The sequence below is a fragment of the Ailuropoda melanoleuca genome, chromosome 14 (genome assembly GCF_002007445.2).
Source record: "Ailuropoda melanoleuca isolate Jingjing chromosome 14, ASM200744v2, whole genome shotgun sequence".
NCBI lineage: Eukaryota > Metazoa > Chordata > Mammalia > Carnivora > Ursidae > Ailuropoda > Ailuropoda melanoleuca.
The window spans coordinates 27,419,103-27,441,461 of NC_048231.1; the positions used below are offsets into that span (position 1 = coordinate 27,419,103).

Consider the following 22,359-nt stretch of genomic DNA (forward strand, 5'->3'; position numbering starts at 1 on the left):
TGGCATGACCTTTGAGAGGTGGCTTTTAGATATTAAAAAAAAAAAAAATAACCACACACACACACACACACACACACCCCACCTCCTAGAGGTGAAATCTCCATGTTTTGACTTATTTAAGGAAGTTTGGATGTGAGAATAATATGGATGTACATGGAGGGAGACCACAGAAGGGGTCTTTTGGAGTGGTTGGTGCCTTGCACATATATTATGCTTGTATATTGAGTTCACTTCATAAAATATTGCAAACAGATCTTAAAGAAGAAGTGGTATGATTCTTAACACAAAAAATCCTTGTGTCTTTCATGGTCCTGGCTTGAGTTGAAAATGTTATTACCTTAGGCTTCAGAATAGACTACTGTGTCCTTTTTGAAATCTGGTCTCATTTTTTTTTAATCATTTTTTTTTTAAAGATTTTTTATTCATTTGAGAAAGAGCACAAACAGGGAAGGGGAGAGAATGCAGCAGACTCCCTGCTGAGCGGGAGCCAGACAGAGGCTTGATCCCAGGACCCTGGGATCATGAACTGAGCTGAAGGCAGACACTTAACCAACTGAGCCATGCAGGCATCCCACATCTGGCCTCATTTAAAAATTGAGTTTACTGGGGCACCTGGCTGGCTCAGTGGGTAGAGCACGCGACTCTTGATTTCTGGATTCTGAGTTCAAGCCCCAGACTGGGCATAGAGGTTAGTTTATGAAAAAGTTGAGTTTCCTTTTTTTCTATTCTGTGTTTCTCAAAACAAGTAGTGATGGAGTATAAGGAGCCTCTCTACAAAAACACTAATGCATTGAGAAGATTAAACGTGAATAATGTTTTTGTTTTATAGAGCCTTCCCCAATTGTAAATTTGCTGAAAAATGTTTGTTTGTTCATCCAAATTGTAAATATGATGCAAAATGTACTAAACCAGATTGTCCCTTCACTCATATGAGTAGAAGAATTCCAGTACTGCCTCCAAAACCAGGTTAGTGACATTGTGCACTACTACATTTAGGTAAAAAATGGAAAATGACATCTTGTGATTATAAACGGAGTTTAAAAGAATAGTTTTAGAAATTATCGTGCCAGAATCAGTTAACCTAACCAGTCTTTAAAGAGCAAGTGTGCCTGTTTAGTATCGTTCTGAAGTAGTTTATCTAATGAATATATAAATCTTGTATTTTTAAAATGGTTCTCATAAAAACATCAGTAGATTGCATTAATTATTTTGCCAAATTTGATCATTCTTTGTTCTCCTTCTTGTCAGCAGTTGCAGCACCAGCACCCCCTTCTAGTAGTCAGCTGTGCCGTTATTTCCCTGCTTGTAAGAAAATGGAATGTCCCTTCTATCATCCAAAAGTAAGAGTTTTCATTTTCCCAAAAACGATTTAGTGAGAACTTTTCAATTCTGAGGCCTGGAAGAGCACTAGCAAATTGATGATCTTGTGCGTCCATGGTCTTCCCTGCCCCCTCCTGCCTCCCAGTCTCTGTTTTTGTTAATGTTGTGGTCTTCAAGACCTTGAGATTGGTAGTTGCAGCAGCCCACATCTGGTCCTTTAGGGTAAGTGGTCTGAAACAGAGGTCAGTGTTCCCTTTGCTTAGTTTCCATTCCTCTCTGCCCCTAAGCGTGTGGGTGGGGTTTTGTGTGTTTTTCCTCCCACCTCGTGTCAGAAACGGAGCTGATGAAGCCCAGTAGTCTCTGCTGATGGTTCTCATTTTCTCTGTGCTCAAGACTGGTGTGCGTCCACCTGCTGAGCTGCTCAGTGATTGGTCTCTCTAACGTAGGAAGCCTGAAGGCCGTGTGAAACACTGTCCCTTCCCCCAACTGCAGCTGGGCATAAATGAGGGTGTCCAGGGCACGATGGGTAGAAGGGATGTTGTGCCAACATGCAGGGTGATTAGAAGTCTGTATTGTGTACCGAGGTTCCTTTTGAAATCTTGGGCTAGAATTTTGTGTTGGGGTGGGGAGGGGAGGTCATTTTTCAAGGTCTCAGTATTAAAATATTGTTAGACTGTATTTCTTGCCCCATTAAATGTTTCTCTCAAATGGCCTTGTTTTTATCTGTATTAGCTTTGCAAACGTTGAGACTGTTGTTTGTATTTAGCACTGCAGATTTAACACTCAGTGTACGAGACCTGACTGCACATTTTACCATCCCACCATTACTGTGCCGCCACGACATGCCTTGAAATGGATCCGACCTCAAACCAGGTAAAGATTAAAAGTTTTTCTAATATGTGGCTTCTTAAAATTTGTAAGTATATAGATTTGGCGGAAATGATCACTTTGATTTTTCTGTTTTAATTATACAGGGTACTTGGGAAATCTTGTTTCCAAATTTCGTTTTACCAGTGATGGCTTAGTCACTTAGATAATCTCCAGATCAGATTTACCTTCTGAATATATACTGCTTACAAATATCACATTAGTTTTCTTGGCATTAGTAATGTAAAAACATTGGAAGAAAGTTTCAGAAAGCTTTAGTGTGGTCTTTATATACATGTCTTTTGTGTAGCTTTTATATAACTGAATTACTTAAATCTGATATTTACATTGTAAATCTGTAGAACAAATATTCGTTGTGTGAAGATACTCTTAGCTGGATATGTGACTATGAAGCAGTTAATTAAATTTTTTGTTTATTTAGTGAATGACAGTCGCACTTCACAGAAGATTGTGGAGTTTCCATCTACTGGCGAAAATACTCTGCAGAACTTGTCAAACCTTTGAAACTTGGAATATATTGCTTTCATAATACGAAGTTTATTGCCTATCTGAAGTGTCTAATTTTTCAAGTTTGTAAGTTTATTAAGTGGTTTTATCATTGGGTGTTTTTTGTTGTTTGACTATGAAAAGACCATTTAAGAAGAAAAGCTAAATTCTATTAAAACATTTGAGGCGTGTTTGTACACTGCTATTTCAAGTATCAGCTTTTACAATGTGGTGATATCGTCAGTTCTGGGACTACAGTGTCGCTATGTGTTTAGTGAGAGGAGCATCCTTATTCTAAAAAGTTGGATTTCGTTCACTTTTCCCAAGGATTATCCACTGTGAAAACAGGAGTGGCCAGAAGTGTGGAGGCAGCTTAAAAGTCATTCAATCCTGCTTTTTAATTTTGAGTGAATTTAGTTTGAAAAGCATGATAATACAGGCTTCTTGGGTTGACTGTTGTTTTGGTAGATGGTTCTTACCTTCTGGGATAGGATGGGTCAGGTAAAAACAGAATGGCAGATGCAAAAAAAACCAGTTCCTTAAAATGCTTTCATTTACTATTAACATACACTTTTTAAATAAATATTTTGGGGCTGCATTATCACAAAATTATACAAAAAATTTTTTTACAACCCTATATATACAGAAGATATCAGAAAACAGACTTCAAACTCACAAGATTATAACTATACATATATTCTCACATTCTGAAAAAAATTTTTCAGAAATAACTCCACAGAAATTTTTTTAAATGTAAAAATTAATTAGATTTAAATAGTGTATTTTAAATGACCAAGTACAGAAATCAGATGGGTAAACTGCAAAACAGGACTAAACTTTTCAACTACTGTATCAATACACAGTCTTCTGTGTGTGGTTTTTGAAATAGTTAAGGCAAGAAGTGTCAGATGCTTTAGAATTAAATAACCAACAGATCACTGATCTTAAAGACTTGATGTACAGCAATTTTTTAAAAAAAACGCTAAAAGTTGGTTAGAACAGATTGAATTAATGCAAAAGAGATAAAGACTCAAACATTCTCAGGACCAAATTAACTGTAAAAAAAAAAAAAATTCCACTGACTTATATACCCGAGTGATAACAAAACGTGTAAAAGTCCATGTTTAAGAGCATAAAACCAGCAGTCTGTTTTGTGGCCATTGCTTTCCAATGGGAGAAGAAAGAGTTAACCAGTTATTAAACCATCTGTAAGTTGCACTTCGCTGTGCCGATTCCTAAGAAAAAACTTGAAACATTGAAGGAGGAAAGACAGTGCGCAGGACAGCACAGAGCGCTCACGGAGTTAGGCTTGGGTGAAACGACCCTTCTGCTTCATTCTAGAAAGTTGACTCCTCTGAATTTAAGGCATTTGTTCATTCCAGTGCTACTTAAATTTCTTCTGCAAAGATGTAAAGCATCTTAAGTTGTATTTCTAGAAATTTAACAGACTTTTAGCATCACTATAAATGGCATTCATAATTCCACTACAAAGAACATAAACGGGAAACAGGGCTTAAGTGGTTTGGTTCAGCCATTTTACAAGTCAATAACATACTAAAATCGGATATTTTTTGCCACTTATTAAACTCTTAAATGTGTTTCCAGGCAGTGTTTGTAAACTTTCACCTGCTGTGGTTTATGGGCAAGCTAGGGTTGACTCTAGACCAAGTTATCCAACAGATGTTTAAAATGAACCACCATCAGAAAGCATCGCAGCAAGGAGGGAACAAGTGTGGCGCAGGGCAGCAGGTCACGGTGCGCTTTGGCACGCGTTTATGTACAGAAACAGGACCGAAGGCGCCAGAAGTCTCAGGTGACAGAAACTGAGGAGCTTAGTCAAATACTGCACACAAAAGTAATTCTCTGGGGCAAAAAACTAGAGGGCAGAATCTTCATAACCTGTCGTGGTTATTCACCTTCCCCTTACTTGGTGGCTGGAATAAACAAGGTGGTGGGAGAACTACTTCAACTCAACGGGGTTTAGTCGTGAAACTGACAACGGCCATTAAGGCTGGCTTATCGGGCTGACTACTTGGAGGAACAAAAATGCAGTGAACAAAAACTATACAGTTTACCTAAGGTTATAATTAGCGTTTCTACATGTACTTTAATAGAAATGGAATTTCTCTTTAGCCAGAAGCTGGGAAGCTTTGGCTCAGAAGCAAAATTTAAAATTGCAACAGGTTCAAAGATGGAGGGGTGGTTCAGGGGAATTTCTTTATAATAATATACATGAATAGAAATTTAATGTTAGTATATTCTAAAACTTGGCTTAATTTAGGAGAATCCATTGATGTGAATATGATCTTCTGTTTCAAGCTTCTAAATGCCTTAATCAGTCCTTCAGACACAGCTGTTCGGAGCTTAAAACTATGTTCAATCACTGGTTAGGCTTTCTGCGGTACAGTCCAGCCATTTTCTGTTTTCAGTATTTACAAGGTGTTGGGCATACAAAATAGGTATCAGGAATTTTCATGTCTGGTCAAACCAAACTGAGATTTCCAGAAACCTGAAGGGGTCTATTATGCTACAAAGATAATTAACACATTAAAATAAAAATTCATAGGACCAATAATAGAGCATCTTAAACTTTTTCACGTTTAGAAAAATATATTTTTAAATAGCAATCTACATAATCTCCAATCTTCAGGAAACTACAGACAGGCTAAACAGCAAATTCCTGAACGGCAAGTACTTAATCTTTGGCAGCATTTAAGTGAATAGGGATAAATATCTAAGAGTTAAGCCCTAATCCATCAAAAAGGAATTTTAATGGATGAGTTTTACAGGTGGACCTGTATTCATTCCTTTTGGAAGTCAGCCTATGGGGGTGGCATACATCTAATTAATTTTCCCAGGAGAAAAAAAAGTATAAAAATTTTCTCAAGAGCTACTCAATTGTTTAACTTCATAAATGGGACCTTGAACACTTCAGTCTGTGTTAAACGAGTATTTTCTGTTACGCTCCATCTTTATTCGGTATGCTTTCCCAGTTAAATACTACTGCTGTCTAAGACCTTACCCTGCACACCACTGGAAAGGACTATTCGTCAGACTACTTTTTCATTAATGAGGCTATAATCATGTTTTAATTTTTCAGCTTATGGAGATGACTTCTGAACAGAAAAGGATCGACAACTCAAAAATGAAAATGTAGTGATCAAATACTACTAACTGTGGATTTGTTCCTAAATGTAGAACTGCCAGGAAAAAAATGTCCTTGATAAAAAGAGGTTTACTGATGCTTAATTAGCATTATCTTCACCAGTAAAGCTTGCGTGTGTTTCCCTAGGGAAAGTAACGTTTGCCTTTTTAAAAATGTGATCCTTTAGAGTGATGGCGTGTTTCCTTTCCTTATGTAAACACAAGGATAAAATAAGTCATTAAATAATGAACCTTGAAAATAAAATATAAATTCTAAAAAAAGAAAAACAGTTTTGCTAAAGAGAGGATGAAAACTAAGCAACTTGGGTTTTGTTTTTTGAGAAGTGCTGTCCCCTAAGCCTCTTTAGCAGGTCTAAGTTTGCACACTCCCCCAAAATGGGGGGCTGGCTTTCACTGAGTATTTATTCAATCCTTTCTTTTAAAGTAATTGTCTGGCAGTGTATGGATTATGGACAGTTATCCAGTGCAAACAGCAAATATTTTGAACTTATCTGTCTTCTGTTTGGATGACTCTGGGCATTTATCCCTGTTGCAATCCTAAATTAGCACCACTTGCCCATGCAAGGTTTGGTTCTGTTTTTGTTTGTTTGTTTTTCCTCTTCTGTAATTCCGGTCTCTCAAGGCTGTTAATTTATATAGAGTCTTCTCAGCATCCATATCTTTCAGTGAGGCATATGTACACATTTCCAGACAAATAAACTGCAATCAGAAAAAAAAAAGGCAGTGAGTTTATTATATTTCTAGATTTTCAGAAGTTTAATGAGCTTTCAAATCATAAATGTATAAAATTTTTCATTAACTCCTTTTATTTTCATTAACTCCGTACTGCCATTGTATGCGCCTCCACAGAGCCAGCCGGTGATGCTCCCTTAACTATGTTGTTGACTTAATATGGTGATATCAGGTCTCCTTATAACAAGTGAGAGATCGTCTGCTTCTCTTGGGCTGAAAAAGTTACCAACCTGCAGTCATCCCCTCCAGCACTAACTACATGTCGATCACCGCTGGTAAATCGAATATTTGTCACATGAGGTGAATGACCCAAGAACCTTTTGTGCTTTGCCTGAAAAACAATGAAAAACAAAGTTCAGGATATTGTGTGAGGCACACAGAAATCAGAGGTTCCATCAGGAACCCCAGATCTCCATCACAGGGGCTGTGAAGAGAGGTAGGCAGTTTGGACCACAGCCAAAGTTACCAAATGCTTTTTCAGAGTTCGTAACGGATCACCTGACACAAACCAGGCTGTCTGGGCAGTCAGATGTCTCCAGGTACTCTGAACATTTCCTCTGAGAAAAGCATTTGGAACTTCGTAACTGAGGAAAGGTGTGATAATGATCAGATGTCTAAATTGCTAGTAAAACTACATAAAAAGCAAAACCAAACACAAACTTACAAATTTTTCAGGACACGGGAAGTCAAATAACTTAACCATGCCGAAGTCATCTCCTGTTACAAGGCTGATTCCTGAATGAGATACGCAGGCACAGTTGACATTGGCTTTCTCAGTGTGTCTGGACCAGATTCCCATAACTTCATCCCCCAGAATACTAGAAGGAAGGAATAAAAGAAAATCCACCATAGCAAACAGATGTACCACACTGAAAAAGGCTTTTGGTAATATCTACTTAATTATGTTACTTTAAAATTAAAAGATGCTTATGCTTTAGGAATTTGATTAAAAAGACGGTTACTCATGGTTACCCGTTAAACAGCAAATTTAGAAGGTTCCATTTCTAATAACTGCAAGATAGCGTTTCTTTAGATAAATAATACAATTGCATAACTACTGAGTATGTGGTTTTATTGCTTGTTATTAAACCTAATGTGTTAAGGAAAATATCAGGCCATCTTTAAAGGCTTTTAACCTTGATAAAGCATGAGAATATGTCCTATGAGAAGGAGTTCCAGCATGAGCCTGTCATCTTCCTCTTAGGAGGAAGAATTCAAGATACGATAACAAACGATAACAAACGTAAAACTCAAATACTCCCTAGTGGAATGGCTCTAACCGTTGAGCAACAGGATTTTCCAGTTTTCCTGGCTGACCTTCAGTCAGTTCTTACCTAGTCCATGTAGCCCAAGTGATCCTGTCCATGGCGGCCTGATCTGTAACAGGTTTTCCTGAAGGCACTTCATAGACCTGTCGTTTATAGCAACCGGTGGAGACCTTGCGTCGTATTAAAATGGGACAAGAATTCCATTATGTGAGAGACACGTCAGAAGGCTAGAGGATATTAGCAAAGTGTGCTATCTCATTTACATTTCTAACATTAACCATGACTGCAAAAGTGAAAATAGAAAATGTGGAGAAGAGGACTCGTAAGAATAGGATATTAATGCAGAAACAGTGAAGAGTAAATAAAGGCAAGAGTTCAGAAGCTCTGGAACTCAGGAGTTTTTTCAGAAAGTTATTACCCAGTGTGGGGCTTGAACTCACAACTCTTGAGATCAAGAGTCGTATGCTCTGCTGAGCCAGCCAGCTGCCCCTCAAACTGTTTTAAATGCATCCACTAACAGGGTTAAAACAGCTAGTGTAAACCAGGTTTTAGGGTATTGATAGCTTACCTGGAGATACCTGCTGTCTGCAGAGAAGTCCATTTGAATGACAAAGCTGGGAATGTCCCTGCAGTAGCTGATTCTGTTAAGGGTGGGGCCCAGTGTTAGGTCGTAAAAATCCACTGAGTTCTCACTGGAACCCACTGCCAGAAACCGGGAATCTGGACTAAATCTGGAGAGGTAATAAAACGTGAAAGACACATTAAACCACATGAAATTACATAAACATTTAAGAACACCGACTTGCTTTCTGTCTCGCAAAAATAAGTATGTGTGTGACCTGGCCTCAAGTAGATTTACCCATAGACACAACTGATTGTGTATATGGAGATGGTATTTGTCTGTGTTAACATGAAACAAAAAGCTTATATTTTAATTCAATTTTAAGTGAATTTTCATCTGATTCCTTTAAGAAGATCTAAGTTTTGAAAAAGCCATTAACAAATACATAATTTTTAAGTTAGATAATACACCAAATTGACTAAGATATGATTCTTCCATCTGGAAACATTAGGTATCTTCACAGCAAAAAACAGACCAGCTTACTACGCCTCAGGTTATCAGATGAAGCGACACTACGTGAAATTTAGAAGTTATCTTACCAGACAAATGTGTGCCTAGTGGTCATGGGAAACAGTATGGCACAATTCACTTGCGGTTCTAGGGAAATGGGGAAGTTTATATTTTGAAATTCTGAGGAAGGTTTCATGTGTAAAAGGGTTTTACTAATGAAAAGAATGCAAGCTTCTGGCAACTGGATTCGATAATCTATCTTGCTCACACAGAAGTACTCAGTAAATGGTAGCTGCTGTCAAAATAAGCTTGTGCACTGGAAAATACAAGTTCAAGAAAAGTTTAATTCAGATTCTGGGGCATAGATGTTGAGTATTAATTTTTAAAAAATATTTTACTTATTTGAGAGAGAATTGGGGGAGGGGAAGAGGGAGAAGCAGGCTCCCCGGTGAGCAGGGAGCCTGATGTGGGACCCCAGGACCCTGAGATCATGACCTGAGCCAAAGTCAGTCACTTAACCGACAGAGCCACCCACGTGCCCTGATGGGTACTGATTGAGTGACTACATATTCAATTGAGGGCTGGGATTATAACTTTAGTTCTCCAAGGCTGACAACTTACGAAGGACAGATGGCTCTCTCCTGTACAGTGGAACATAATTCTTGGACAGATCAACTTGCTGGATACATTCCCTGAGTACATGGTATTATAAGGCTGTGTGGTTGGTGCCAGTGGGTTGATAATTTAGCAAGCAGTAAATAAGTACACAACCACATTTCAGCATACAATTTATGATGTGATTAAATACTATAGGCACTAAGGACCTGTTTTCAAATGTAACCTGGGTTATTTAAGAATAAATCTATATACTAAAAATTCTATTCCATTTGTTGACTAACCTGATATCATGGATTGAACATCGTCTATCTCTCTTCTTTCCCCATATTTTTAGAGAGCTCACCAGTAAAATAATAAATTCTCCATTTTTCATTCCAATAGCCACCATATCCCCTTCAGGGCTATAACACACGGTACGAGCAGCATGTCCCAAATTCACTTTGTTTAACATCTTCTGCATAAGAACCGAGAGTCAAAGAAAACTATATTAAATAGAGTACTTACAAAGTAAACCAATTTTTTTTCAAAATTGTCAACATAATTCTCAAATAGTGCTAGCAATTTAGGACTTCCACTGTCCTTAGAAATTTTAACTTTAAGAAAACTGTCTGTACCTACTTTATCAGCAATATCCCAGAGTCTCACTGTCCCATCTTCTGCAGCAGAAAGGAAGAAGTCCCGGGAAGGATGTGTCACCAGTCCCCATATGGGTCCGTCCACATGGCCATTAACTAAAATATTACATGCCGCATTTTTCTCTCCAACTTCAATGATCTCCGCGTTCCTCGTCCCAACTAGGATCTTGCCCTGAAACACAAATGGGACCGATACATTTAATGGAATACAACAGTTGCTTTCAATAACTTAAGAAGGACCCTACTACTGACCTTTCAGAGAACTTTCTGCTTTGAATACGCTAGGAGCAAGAAGGGCATTAGCTCCTGCGGGTTTCTTGGACTAAAGGCCCATCTGTGGGGCACTAGGTGGGGCTGCCTGGTGGAGTCCGTGCTAGAGAACAGACCTGCGTGCTAACACCACAGCACCTGGCTTTGCCAAAGTTTGGACTGGGCTCTATTTTAATCTGAAGATCTCTAAGGCGGTGTAAGTGCACTGGGATACAGGACGAAAGTACTGGATTTTAGTTAAAAGGGAAATATAAAGTAAGTTTAACCAATAGATACATGGACTGAGAATAATACATGTATATGACTTACACACTTAATGAAAGTTCATGCATGGTCAAAATTTTTTATAGGAATGGGTGTTTCAAAACAAAACAAACAGGGGGCACCTGGCTGGCGCACCTGGTAGAGCGAGCTACTCTCGATGTTAGGGTGGTGAGTTTAAGCCCCACGTTGGGGGGTAGAGTACTTAAAAAAAAAAAAAAAAAAGACCGCTGCTCTAATGAAAATGAGTGGACTGGCAAGAAACTTCACTTCTGCTTACCACAGCTGAACCAGCACATTCAAGAACATACGGGGGCTGACCCAGTCCTCTGCCTGGCCCGCGCGGAGCGGCTGAGCCGAGCCGGACTCACGGGGAGGAGGGGAGGCAGAGGACAGTGGCAAGCACACTCATCGTTTCTATCATGCATCAAGTTCCAGAGGGTGAGAGAACCCCAAGAATAACTGTCCTCTACTTTCTGCCGCACCGTAATGGCTCAAGGAACATCTTACTTTGCCTCTGCACACAGAGCGGACGCAGTCGGTGACCTGTCCCGTCTCGAGTCTGAAGGCGCGGCATCGCCTCAGCTCCTGGTCCCACAGTTTCACTGCTCCTCCTTCTTTGGACCTGGTAACAACCCAAACCCAAATAAGCATTTATTATTAGCTATTCCAAATAATTTTTGAAATAAATACTAAATTATAAGAATATTAAAAAAGGCCCTGATATTCACTTTTTACAGCAATTTTAAGACACACAGTATTTCATTCAGCTTAAGCAGATTTTCCTTTACTTCCTTTTTCTGATACAGCATAATCTTATTTTGCTCCCACCCCCCATATAATGTATCCTCTTGATTAAGGAGACGTGTCAATGATGTGTAACGTTAAAGCGACCACGGAAACCTCCGGCTAGAGAACAGGGTTGCAGGTGCCGTGCTATGGACGGTATCGTTAATGGCTACACGGGAAGCCCCTTTCCCACCGTGACTAAAATAGAGGCTGCCCGTGTGCAGAGGTGTGCAGACCGCGGCGGGTGGGAAACCCCGGCGTCAGAGTAACACGGAAAAGACAGAATATAGCCTATTGATGGTTTTTCACTTGGGAGAACTGAGAAGTGTAGAACTTTATTTTCTGTGAGATGAACTGCTTGTCTTGGGACCAAAACACGCCCATGTGCGGGAACAGTCTTCCTCGGCGTGAAGGACAGAAGCTACCGCGTTTCCGTTTCATACACGGCTTCTCGCGATCCTGAATGGAAATGTACTTCCTGGGCGCGTAAACACTGCATTTTCACATGGACATGAATATGCTGAAAATCAATTCTAAGTATCTGGCTTCCGGGAGGTTTTCAAAGCCCTTGGAAAAAGGCCTTTCCTTAGACTTAAATTTTGAAGCCCTGTATGACACAATTTTACATAACACGTTTGCCTCAAGAAAAAGCAAACAAGGCAGTTTGTTTCTAGCATCCTCCCATCCTTTTCTGAGGCAGCAAGCAACAGGCACCTTGCCCCTCAGTCCATCTGGACAAAGACGCGAGCCGGCACTCCAGGAGCATCCTGGCTTTGAGGGCAAAGGTTTTCCCACGGGTCCCCTTACCCAGCAATTATGTCCACGGGATACAGACGTTACGACAATCTGTTCTCTACCTGCACCACCACTACCCCAGAGAAGTTCTCCCCCTGCCCGCAGGGGGCTTCTCTACAGTATGAAGGCTTCTAGGCTTCTCTACAGTATGAAGAAAACTGCAAGTGACCGAAGACCAGAACTTAAGAATCAACAAGAAGGCCCATAAGAGGCAACAACGGCGAACCACAGGAGGAGGAAGTGCAGAGAGCACAATCCGCATAGCCTGGAAAGAACTAGAATAACGAGCTGCACGCCGCGGGGCCGTGCGCAGGAGGACTCACGGCCTTTCCTTGCCACCGGTGACGATGAGGCCGTCCCGCAGCGTGGTGTACATGGCAAACACGGGCCCGCTGTGAGCTCTGGCCACGACTCTGCACAGCACGTGCTCTTTCCACACACAGACATCTCCACTGATGGTACCTGTAAACGTCAAGTTATTCTGAAAAGGAGTGGGGAAGGGGGAGATAAACTCATCAAAAGTTCCAACAGAGAGGAAACAGACGCAATTCTCTATGTAGTGTGGCCTAAGCCCCACACGGCCCGCGGGGGACCGCGCGCCCCAGAGCCCGAAAACCCTAACTGGCTTTGTCAGGGCCTGCGGTGCTGCTCTGCTGACGTTCTCTGGACTAACCTTGGACAACACTTGGAACCTCTAGGAGGACCCGCCTTTTCATGTAGAAAATGAGGGGAGTTCAGGCTCCACGGTCCCTGCCAGTTCTCAAATATTAATCCTTCCGGTTTCTATCATCCCTTTGGGCTGCTTCCCTTCAGCTGCCCGAGAAATAGCTGGAGATCGTTAGTCACAGAGAGTGAAAAGAAGAGCAGGAATAGGAAGTGAAAATAACTTTTCACTAGGTTGGTAAAGTATTTTGTTATGGAAAGTAAAACTATGTATAGGATTTATAAATAGAGCAAAGCTGTGGGAATTTTTAGGTTTCACTAATTCATGAAGTTATATATGAAATTAACGTTTGCCATGACTTCTTAAAATCAAAACAGCAAAGTCAATGCAATACAAAATAAGATAAATTTGATAAGGTACCAAAAGTCATAGCGCTTTAGACCACTCTGAGAATCGCGATCCCAGCGATCTAGTTCACTTATGCGGAGACTGGAGAAATTAAATTCTGCAGCACGTGCTATTTTCATCCATTTTAGCTTCACTTTTGGAGCAACTGGTACAAGATCATTCACCAGAAACAATAAGGAGAGAACCGGTAGGAAAATTAATTTTGAATTACAACAAAACAAGAATTTTCTTTAATCTTTCTGAGAATACTATATGGTTGGTATGTTTAATTTCCCTACAACAATTTTTTTTCAGTCATCTCTACCCCCAACGTGCCGCTCGAACTCCCGACCTGGAGATCAAGGGGGTCAAGAGTCGCACGTTCCACCAACTGACCTCCACCAACTGACCGAGCCAGCCAGGCGCCCCTCCCAACAATTTAATGTGACTCCGAATTCCTCAGCATTTATGCATTTCTCTGTAGCTTATATTTGGATAACAAGAATTATATATGTCATCCTGAAGCCTTATCTGCAGTTAGAATGTGAGTGCTTCAGATGTAGAAACCTGTATTTTACTCGCCTTGCTTTTACAGCCCCTAGGCAAACAGGATGTTCAAAAATGCATAAACTGGTCATCAACCCATCTCGCCACGAAACAAAACACTCTGATCGGCTGCTGCTTCAAACATCAATTATGACTATTATTTTAGTCTTCAAGTTTTTTTTCTATCGGGGATGGGCACTGGCAACATAAAAAATTTTATACACGGAGAAAGTTAATCTACACGGACAAATTAAATGCCAGAAGCATTTGAATGTGTGAGTTTTTCTTCTAGAAAGGAATTACTGGTCTTATATAATGAATGCCCAAAATGTTTAATGGAAGTCTGACGTGGTACAACCAACATTGTCAATGGTCTTTTTCTCAAAAACGTGTGCTTAAAGGTTCTAAACTATAATTTTCTTCACATTACATACCCACATAAACACGTTAGTAAGGAAATCCACTTAGGATTTAAAAGGCCGGGCTAGGGCACAGGGTATTAAAGAAAAGAGATGTGGATCCTGAACCGCCAGCCCAGATGGGATGGGGGAGGGGAGGGAACTCTGGAACACTGTCTGTGAGGGCCAGGAATTGTGCTCTCCTTCCTCCTTGGGGTGAGCAGAGTGAACAGCACTGGCCCAAAGCGCTTCCAATAATGTGCTTAGCAGTGAGTTAACGATGATAGAAAGCAAAGGAAATCCTAAACCCCAGTACCACCTTAAATACCAGAAAATTATATTTCTTGATTTATCTTTCTGTATTCTGACAAATCTTTAGGATTATGAGGAACTACTAGAGGAGTTTTAGGGTAATAATTACAAAATGAATGAAGGTTTTTAAGAATGTCAATGGCCTAAGGACTCAAATGTTTCATTATTCACCCTCATTAATTTTCTTTCCCGCTCCCTGATTTCTGAAAGTATCAGACTCGGGAAGGGGAAATGTATGCATGACCAGGACATACGTAATGATCAGTGGGTCACAATGCCATGGAACATCGTGGTGGCTTATCTATCTAGAGTAAGAACATCCAAAGTAGTCCAATTTCTGTAATTCCGAGATACACGAGCACGCGCATTTTAAAGAGACATACCGCACCAAAGGCGACAGCGAGCATGGTCTGCATCCGGGCATCTTCCACAGTGCTCAGGAGCCCTTTCTTGCTAAGAAGAGCCCTTCCTGCCAGCGTCCAGAACTTCACGTGTTTGACTCCCACAGACACAAACTGGGAATCTGAATCTGGTCGGAATTCGGCCACAAAAATACGTTGGTTGTGACCAGCTCTGCTGGCGATTTTGGTACCTGATAAAGAGAGACAACAAAATGAACAAGGTTAGTACAGGAAGCTAATTTCTACAGGATCGAACAGTTACTCAAAATATGTCGTTCAAAAAACAAATACTTACGAGGGGGCGTGTTCCTTACACAGCTACCTGGCAATCAGGGCCGGGGGACAGAGTCCTTCTCAGAGATTTTCTCAAGGGATATATGTATTAATGGGAGCTTTATTACCACTGAAGGGCCAACCGAGATTTTAGAAATCAGAGCTTGCTTACTTCTGTGTGGCTCTGTGAACTTCACTTTTTATAGCAGCTATAGCACTGGAAAGTTTTGTCTAGAGTATCAGTAATCTTACCCTACTGATGGTCCTTGTCACTTACAATATACTTCATTTCCATTCCTAAGACCCTCCATAAGGAACCAAATAATAATTGGCAGAAGAGACTTACCCAGGGTTTCTTTTTTTTTTTTTTTTTTAAAGATTTTATTTATTTATTTGACGGAGATAGAGACAGCCAGCGAGAGGGAACACAAGCAGGGGGAGTGGGAGAGGAAGAAGCAGGCTCATAGCGGAAGAGCCTGATGTGGGGCTCGATCCCACAACGCCGGGATCACCGCCCTGAGCCGAAGGCAGACGCTTAACCGCTGTGCCACCCAGGTGCCCCTTACCCAGGGTTTCTGACTGAAAGGAAAGGGCAGCGCATCATCTAGAGTATTAGTAACTTTCATTAACTTAAGCTTTGTGAGCTGCTCTGAGTTTGTACAGTGGAACTTACCAACGGTAACACCAACTGTGTACCGGATAGGGCTGAAGTGAAAAATGATTTCAATCACCAAGTTTAGGCAAATACTAGAGAATTCATATTACCCTAATATCCTTTTTTTTTAATTAAAGGGAAAAGGAACCCTACCTTCCTGCCATCTCCAAATGGTAATAGTATGTTCTGGGTCCAGACCCACAGACAGCAAGAGTTTTCCAGTAGCACTGAAGCTGACCGAACACACTCCCTTTGAATGGTAGCATCGCAGTATGGATAAAGTCTGCTTGTTCACTGCATCCCAGATGTGGATAGAAGGAGTTGTAGCTAAATAAAGATAAAATCCAAAAGCTATAATATGCCTATTACAAATGTTTCCATTTCTACAGCTGAGGCATATTTTCTGAAACACGGAAAAGTATCTCCCAAAGAGAGACTGTGTACTTAATACAAAATAGCTCAAAACTAAGACGAAATTTAAAAAAAACACAACACCAGACTCAAAATAGAAAAAGCTGATGGTTGCCAGAGGGGAGGGTGGCGGAGGATGGACAAGATGGGGGAAAGGGAGTGGGAGATACAGGCTTCTGGGTACGAATAAGCCACTGGGAACAGAGGCAGTGGAACCGTGTCAGCATCACACGCACGGTCAAAGGTGGCAGCTAGACCTGTGGCTGGTGAGCATAGCAGAACGCACAGACTTGTCCAATCATGATGCTGGATACCTGAAACTCATGTCACATTGTGTGTCAACTATATCTCAATTAAAAAATTGTTAAAAAAAAAAAGTAAAGAAAGAAAAGAGGAAGGAAAAGAAAAAAATACAGAATACTTCTTCAGGGAATAGTTCAAATTGCATTTTTGAGAAAATAACAGACAAGAAAATTAGGCAATCACAAGCTTTAAAATAAAAATAATGCTGGGGCGCCTGGGTGGCACAGCGGTTAAGCGTCTGCCTTCGGCTCAGGGCGTGATCCCGGCGTTATGGGATCGAGCCCCACATCAGGCTCCTCTGCTATGAGCCTGCTTCTTTCTCTCCCACTCCCCCTGCTTGTGTTCCCTCTCTCGCTGGCTGTCTCTCTCTCTGTTGAATAAATAATAAAATCTTTAAAAAAAAAATAATGCATGTTTTAGAAATGTTTAAAAATTTTTTTTAAACATTTTATTTATTTGACAGAGAGAGAGAGCACAAGCAGGGGGAGCTGGAGAGGGAGAAACATGTTCCCTGCTGAGTAGGGGTGGGTGGGCTTGATCCTAGGACTCTGGGATCATGACCTGAGCTGAAGGCAGACGCTTAACTGACAGCCAGTCATTCAGGTGTCCCAGAACATAAGTATTTTTAGTAAAATAATCAAAATACTAAAGTGCATTTGTTTCAAATTACATATCTGCTACAAATATTGTGAAAATAGAGACATCTTAGTTTCCAAAGAAAACATTCTGATAAATTTAGACACTGTATACCATCTACAATTTATAGTATACAACAATACAGCTGACAGTTCTTCAAAGTAATTAAAATATATTAAACCAGGGATCTGAGGTCATTAAATAAAAATTGTTCAAAGATTTATGCAACTGTGAAAAATCAAAACTACATGGAAACAAACTTAAAAGTATACCATATAGGGGCGCCTGGGTGGCTCAGTCGGTTAAGCGTCTGGCTTTTGATTTCAGCTTGGGTCATGATCTCAGGGTCGTGAGACCAAACCCTGTGCCAGGCTCTACACTCAGCACGGAGTCAGCTTGAAACCCTCTCCCTCTGCCCTTCCCCCAGCTTGTGTACACATACATTCTCTCTCCCAATTAAAAAAGTTTACCATATAATAAAATAGGGTATTTATGTGTGAAAAACTGAATATAATAAACTTAAGTACTGGATTAAAACTAGAATGTTCCTTATTCAATAGAAGAAAAGGATATGAAGGACTGGCAAACGTAAGTATAGCAGCATCAACAGTAGCCACGGAAACTATGGAAAAAACCCAAATGTCCATCGACTGATGAATGGATAAAGAAGATGTGGTATATACATACAATGGAATATTACTCAGCCAACAAAAAGAATGAAATCTTGCCATTCGCAACACTGTGGATGGAACTACAGAGTATTATGCTTAGTGAAATGTCAGTCTGAGAAAGACAAATACCATATGACTCCCATGTGGAATTTAAGAAACAAAACAGAAGAACATTTGGGAAGGGAAAAAAAAAAAGAGGGAAGCAAACCATAATATAGACTCTTAATGACAGAGACCAAACTGAGGGTTGATGGAAGGAGGGGAGGTGGGGGACGGGCTAGGTGGGTGATGGGTATTAAGGAGGGTACTTGTTGGAATGGGCACTGGGTGTTATATGTAAGTGATGAATCACTAAATTCCACTCCTGAAACCAGTATTACACTGTATGTTAACTAGAATTTAAATAAAAATTTGAAAAAAAAATATATACTATATCAGTCTATAATTTTTGGCCAGTAATAAATATTATATAAGTTTCCATCATATAAAAACCATGTTCACAAAAAGCACCTCTCAGCAATCCATATACTTTGCCTAAATGTGATGAGGTAGATAATGGATTTTCAAGAAACATCAGTTTTGTCTCCAAATTTCATATGTCACAAATTACAAAGACTTTCATTTATCTAAAATTTAGACAGCAAGTAATCTTAAATAAGTTGAGTTACTAAGCTTTTCAAGCTTTCATAGAAAGTTAAATGAGATGATAAGGAGTGTATACCTGAAATTTATGTTTTAAAACACAAAGGTATGACCATGTCATGGGATTGCTACATATCCAGACTCTTCGGAATTTATATCAGTAACAGGATTTAAGATTTAAATCACTGCAAATTTTCAAGGCCTTTCTAACTTACTGAAGAAAGATTAAATTACGTTAAGTACATTTTATTTTCTCCTGTGATTCAAAAATGGTCATTGATGATAGGGGAGTAACACAGATCCCGCTCTCACTCTTCCCCTTCCCATGGGCCACCAGCTAATGGGTACCTATCATGGGCCAGGCCTGTTGCAGGGGACACATCTAGGCCCCACTTCTAGGCAGATGTGTTTTCCCGTGAAGTCAGTCAAGCCCTAAGTGACACACACCTCAGAGCTGGCAGAGCCAACAGAGCTGTGCTGTCCTCAGAATCCATCTCTGTTCTTGTTCCTTCCGTTACATCAAGCTATCTCTGGAAAATCAATCCCCCCCTTTTTTAAAGATTATTTATTTATTTATTGGGGGGAGGGGGAACAAGCAGGGGGAGGAGCAGAGGTAGAAGGAGAAGCAGACTCCCTGCTAAGCAGGAAACCTGATATGAGGCTTGATCCCAACCCCTCCCCCGCCCCATCATGACCTAAGCCAAATGTATGCTTAACTGACTGAACCACCCAGGGGCCCTTCCCACTGACTTTTTTTTTTTTTTTAAGATTTTGTTTATTTACTTGACAGAGACAGAGACAGCACGCACAAGCAGGGGGCACGAAAGAGGGAGAAGCAGGCTTCCTGCTGAGCATGGAGCCCAATATGGGGCTCAATCCTAGGGTCCTGGGATCACGACCTGAGCCAAACGCAGACACCCAACCGAGCCACCCAGGCATCCCTCCCACTGACTTTTTATAAGCATTCTTAAACTCTAAGTCTCTACTACAGAGATGACTATAAGGGTCTCTTTCAATTACTAATTGGATCTCATAAGAATCAAAGTAAGGATGTTCTTTCTCCGTCCTCTACTTGTCTTTGGTGCAGCATAAAAAAATTATATTTTAAAACAAAATTTTAATATGGGCCATTAAGTGTGCCAGTTGTAGTTCACTCTAGTTTCTGTGGCGAACAGCTCTTTGCTGCATACCCACTATCCATTACCGCCCTCCTTAACAAAGCTGTTCTATGCAGGAATCCATTCCTCCCTTATGTAGGGCAAGTGAGTCAGGGGAAAGACACTGCTTACTCAATTGATTAGTCTAATGCCCTTGTGATAACCTCCCCAGCACCCCCAACCCCTCATGCTCCATTCCCCACTCCCCACCTCCAGCACAGGAATTTAGCTCAGTAACCCAGATTTAGCCAATCGGCACATGGTATTTCCCAGGTGTCCTCTTAGTACAGGGCTTGCTTTGGGTATTAAAAAGACTCAACCAGGCTAAAACGAAGGAACCATGAACTTCTAGCTCATGGCTGTGAAAAGAGTTTTTATCCTTTTTCTCACTAACAGAAAATGAAGAGCATGTAACTCTAACTGGTACTGACAGCCCTTTCTGACCACAAATGCGACCAACCTTGGGGCTAATAAATTTCCTTATTTTCTGTCACAGAGGGCACATGGAAGACCACTAAAGTCACTTCATGGACAATTGCCTGTTGTGACAAATGGTAACTATGACAGGGGGTGGGGAGGGGCAGAGAGGTCTCTTTGAATCCCCCTATCAAAATGTCAAATTTTTAGCACTTAGATACACTGAGAAAGCTTTGTCAGACAAAAGATGTCCCAGAAGACATGTATTCAAACAGTAATTATACCACATATTTTCTTATATTTATTCTCCCACATTCCGAAGTGATAATTTCAAAATTTTACCCCCCCACCTTCTTCACTCCTCACTCTCACCTACTGAAATGAAGAAAATAGAGTTTCCTTATTCCCCCACCCCCACCCCCAAACCCACCAGTCTTCTTGCCTTCCCTTCAGTCCTTATGTCTGTGAATAATTTCTTACTGCCTAACTGCTTCTCCGGAAGTATTCTCCCATCTCACCTAGCCAGCTGCTCAAGCAAAAAATTAACAGCCTTGGTTCTTCACTTTCTGTCATGCCCTCACATCCAATTCTTCAGAAGGACCACTGGCTTTAGCTCCAAAATACATCCCATCTTTGTCTCGTTCTCTCCATTTTTATTCCTACCACCCCAGTGAAAAATATCTTTTGCTTGGACTACTATAATAGCTTCCTAACTTTCTGATTACATCTCTTTCCATTCTACATCCTTAATAGTGCAGAGTGACTTTCTCAAAGTATAAATTAGATCACCTCCCTCTCTTGCTTCACGCCCTCCATGATGGAGTCTGCACTTAGCATGCATCCACACTCCTCTCCATGATCTGCAAAGCCCTGTGCAAATGATTCCTACCCCCTTCTCCACGTTCATCTCAGAGGCCTTACTCCTCTATACTGACCTTCCTGTTTCTTGATTTACCTTTAGGGCCTGCACAGGAAAGAGTTAACATAAATGAGCCTGAAGTTATTATCGTTAGAAGGGCCTACTTGCAAGTGTGTAAGGACTTGACTTTTGAAATGGTCCCTATGTTGATTTAAGGCTGTTTTATCTACCTGGGGTGCTGAACACCTGCCTTCTTCTGGGTATTTCAGTAGTTGTGGCTGGTCTGTGCCTATGTGACCAGCCCCCAATAAGAAGCCTGGACTCTAAGGCTGGAGTGGGCTTCCCTGGACAAATCCCTGCTCCCATGTGCTGCACCTGCTGCTGGTAAAGCAGGTTTGTGGGTGACCCCTGGGGCAGGGTGGTGAGGGAGATGCAGAAAGCCTGTGCCCGTAGCCACTAGACTCTACCTGGTGTGTCTTTCTCCCTTGCTGATTACTGTCAGAACCTAACTGCCTCTGGGCCCCGTGATTCCTTCTAGTGAATCACTGAATGTAGGGGTGTTCTTAGGACTCCCAAACCAGGCCTCAGCCTGGAGTACCCAATTAATCCCTTGGCTATCATTTTTTTTGGTATAATTCTTGGCCCAGCTGAATGTTACCACCTCTAAGAAAACGAACACCTTGTTGTTTTTATCCTATTACCACCTCAGATCATGTTAGTTCTAAAAGTTTACTTATTTATCTCTTGTCTCCCCCTGGAGCTGGAGTCTGCAAACTTTTTCTGTATAGGGTCAGAGACAAAATTGAAGATATTATGCAGGTATTTGTGTAATAAGAGACAGCAAATTTCCATACAATTTTTGTTGACGAAATTCATTGAGTAAAATTTTTTTAATACAGATCTAATGAGAAGAATGACATTCTTTTTTGGAGATAACATGTCACTGAAGTGAGGTTCAAAGTCAGAGATCTTTATCACTAAAATCAATTGCCAATGTTTGCCTGTAGTAATTTTACACATTTCAACTTTGAAAACGTCTTATGTAGATAGTTACTGACAAATCTGAATATCAATTCACAAGCACATGACCTTAACTGAGCATATCAATCACTTGGAAAGCATTTAGAGCATTCTATTAGGGTCTTGTCTTGATTATCTGGCTTTTAGCATGTACTACGTTGCAGAATAATCACCATAAACCGAAGGTTAGGTGGAAGTTCTTCAGTTTCAGTTAAACCAATTTTTTAAATATGGACATTTTCTTTGCATTTGCATCAAGATCTGAAAAGTGCTACTGGAACTGTAGTTTGAGACCAGAAAACACATCT

At 40.6% G+C, this 22,359-nt stretch overlaps 2 protein-coding genes across 11 annotated transcripts in view; one reads left to right on the plus strand and one right to left on the minus strand.

The window, feature by feature from the left end:
- ZC3H14 (zinc finger CCCH-type containing 14) overlaps window positions 1–3,152 on the plus strand; it is a 47,443-nt gene extending 44,291 nt beyond the window's left edge. For 6 of the 10 annotated variants that reach the window (XM_011225851.3, XM_011225848.3, XM_011225850.3 and 3 more), the window contains 4 exons: window positions 830–966; window positions 1,249–1,340; window positions 2,087–2,193; window positions 2,630–3,152. In XM_011225851.3, the coding sequence (XP_011224153.1) occupies window positions 830–966; window positions 1,249–1,340; window positions 2,087–2,193; window positions 2,630–2,636 (343 nt within the window). In that variant the 3' untranslated portion in view covers window positions 2,637–3,152. The remainder of the gene's footprint in view (window positions 1–829; window positions 967–1,248; window positions 1,341–2,086; window positions 2,194–2,629) is intronic. The other 4 variants (XM_019800395.2, XM_019800396.2, XM_019800397.2 and 1 more) reach the window with 1 other exon arrangement.
- A 3,281-nt stretch (window positions 3,153–6,433) lies between these two features.
- The window catches only part of EML5 (EMAP like 5), a gene marked incomplete at its 5' end in the record, with an annotated part of 169,981 nt that continues 154,055 nt past the window's right edge, over window positions 6,434–22,359 (minus strand). The window contains 11 exons of the mRNA XM_034643052.1: window positions 6,434–6,558; window positions 6,822–6,922; window positions 7,256–7,409; window positions 7,926–8,029; window positions 8,428–8,590; window positions 9,831–10,003; window positions 10,168–10,356; window positions 11,226–11,340; window positions 12,623–12,780; window positions 14,990–15,198; window positions 16,089–16,262. Coding sequence (XP_034498943.1) covers window positions 6,522–6,558; window positions 6,822–6,922; window positions 7,256–7,409; window positions 7,926–8,029; window positions 8,428–8,590; window positions 9,831–10,003; window positions 10,168–10,356; window positions 11,226–11,340; window positions 12,623–12,780; window positions 14,990–15,198; window positions 16,089–16,262 — 1,577 coding nt within the window. The remainder of the gene's footprint in view (window positions 6,559–6,821; window positions 6,923–7,255; window positions 7,410–7,925; window positions 8,030–8,427; window positions 8,591–9,830; window positions 10,004–10,167; window positions 10,357–11,225; window positions 11,341–12,622; window positions 12,781–14,989; window positions 15,199–16,088; window positions 16,263–22,359) is intronic.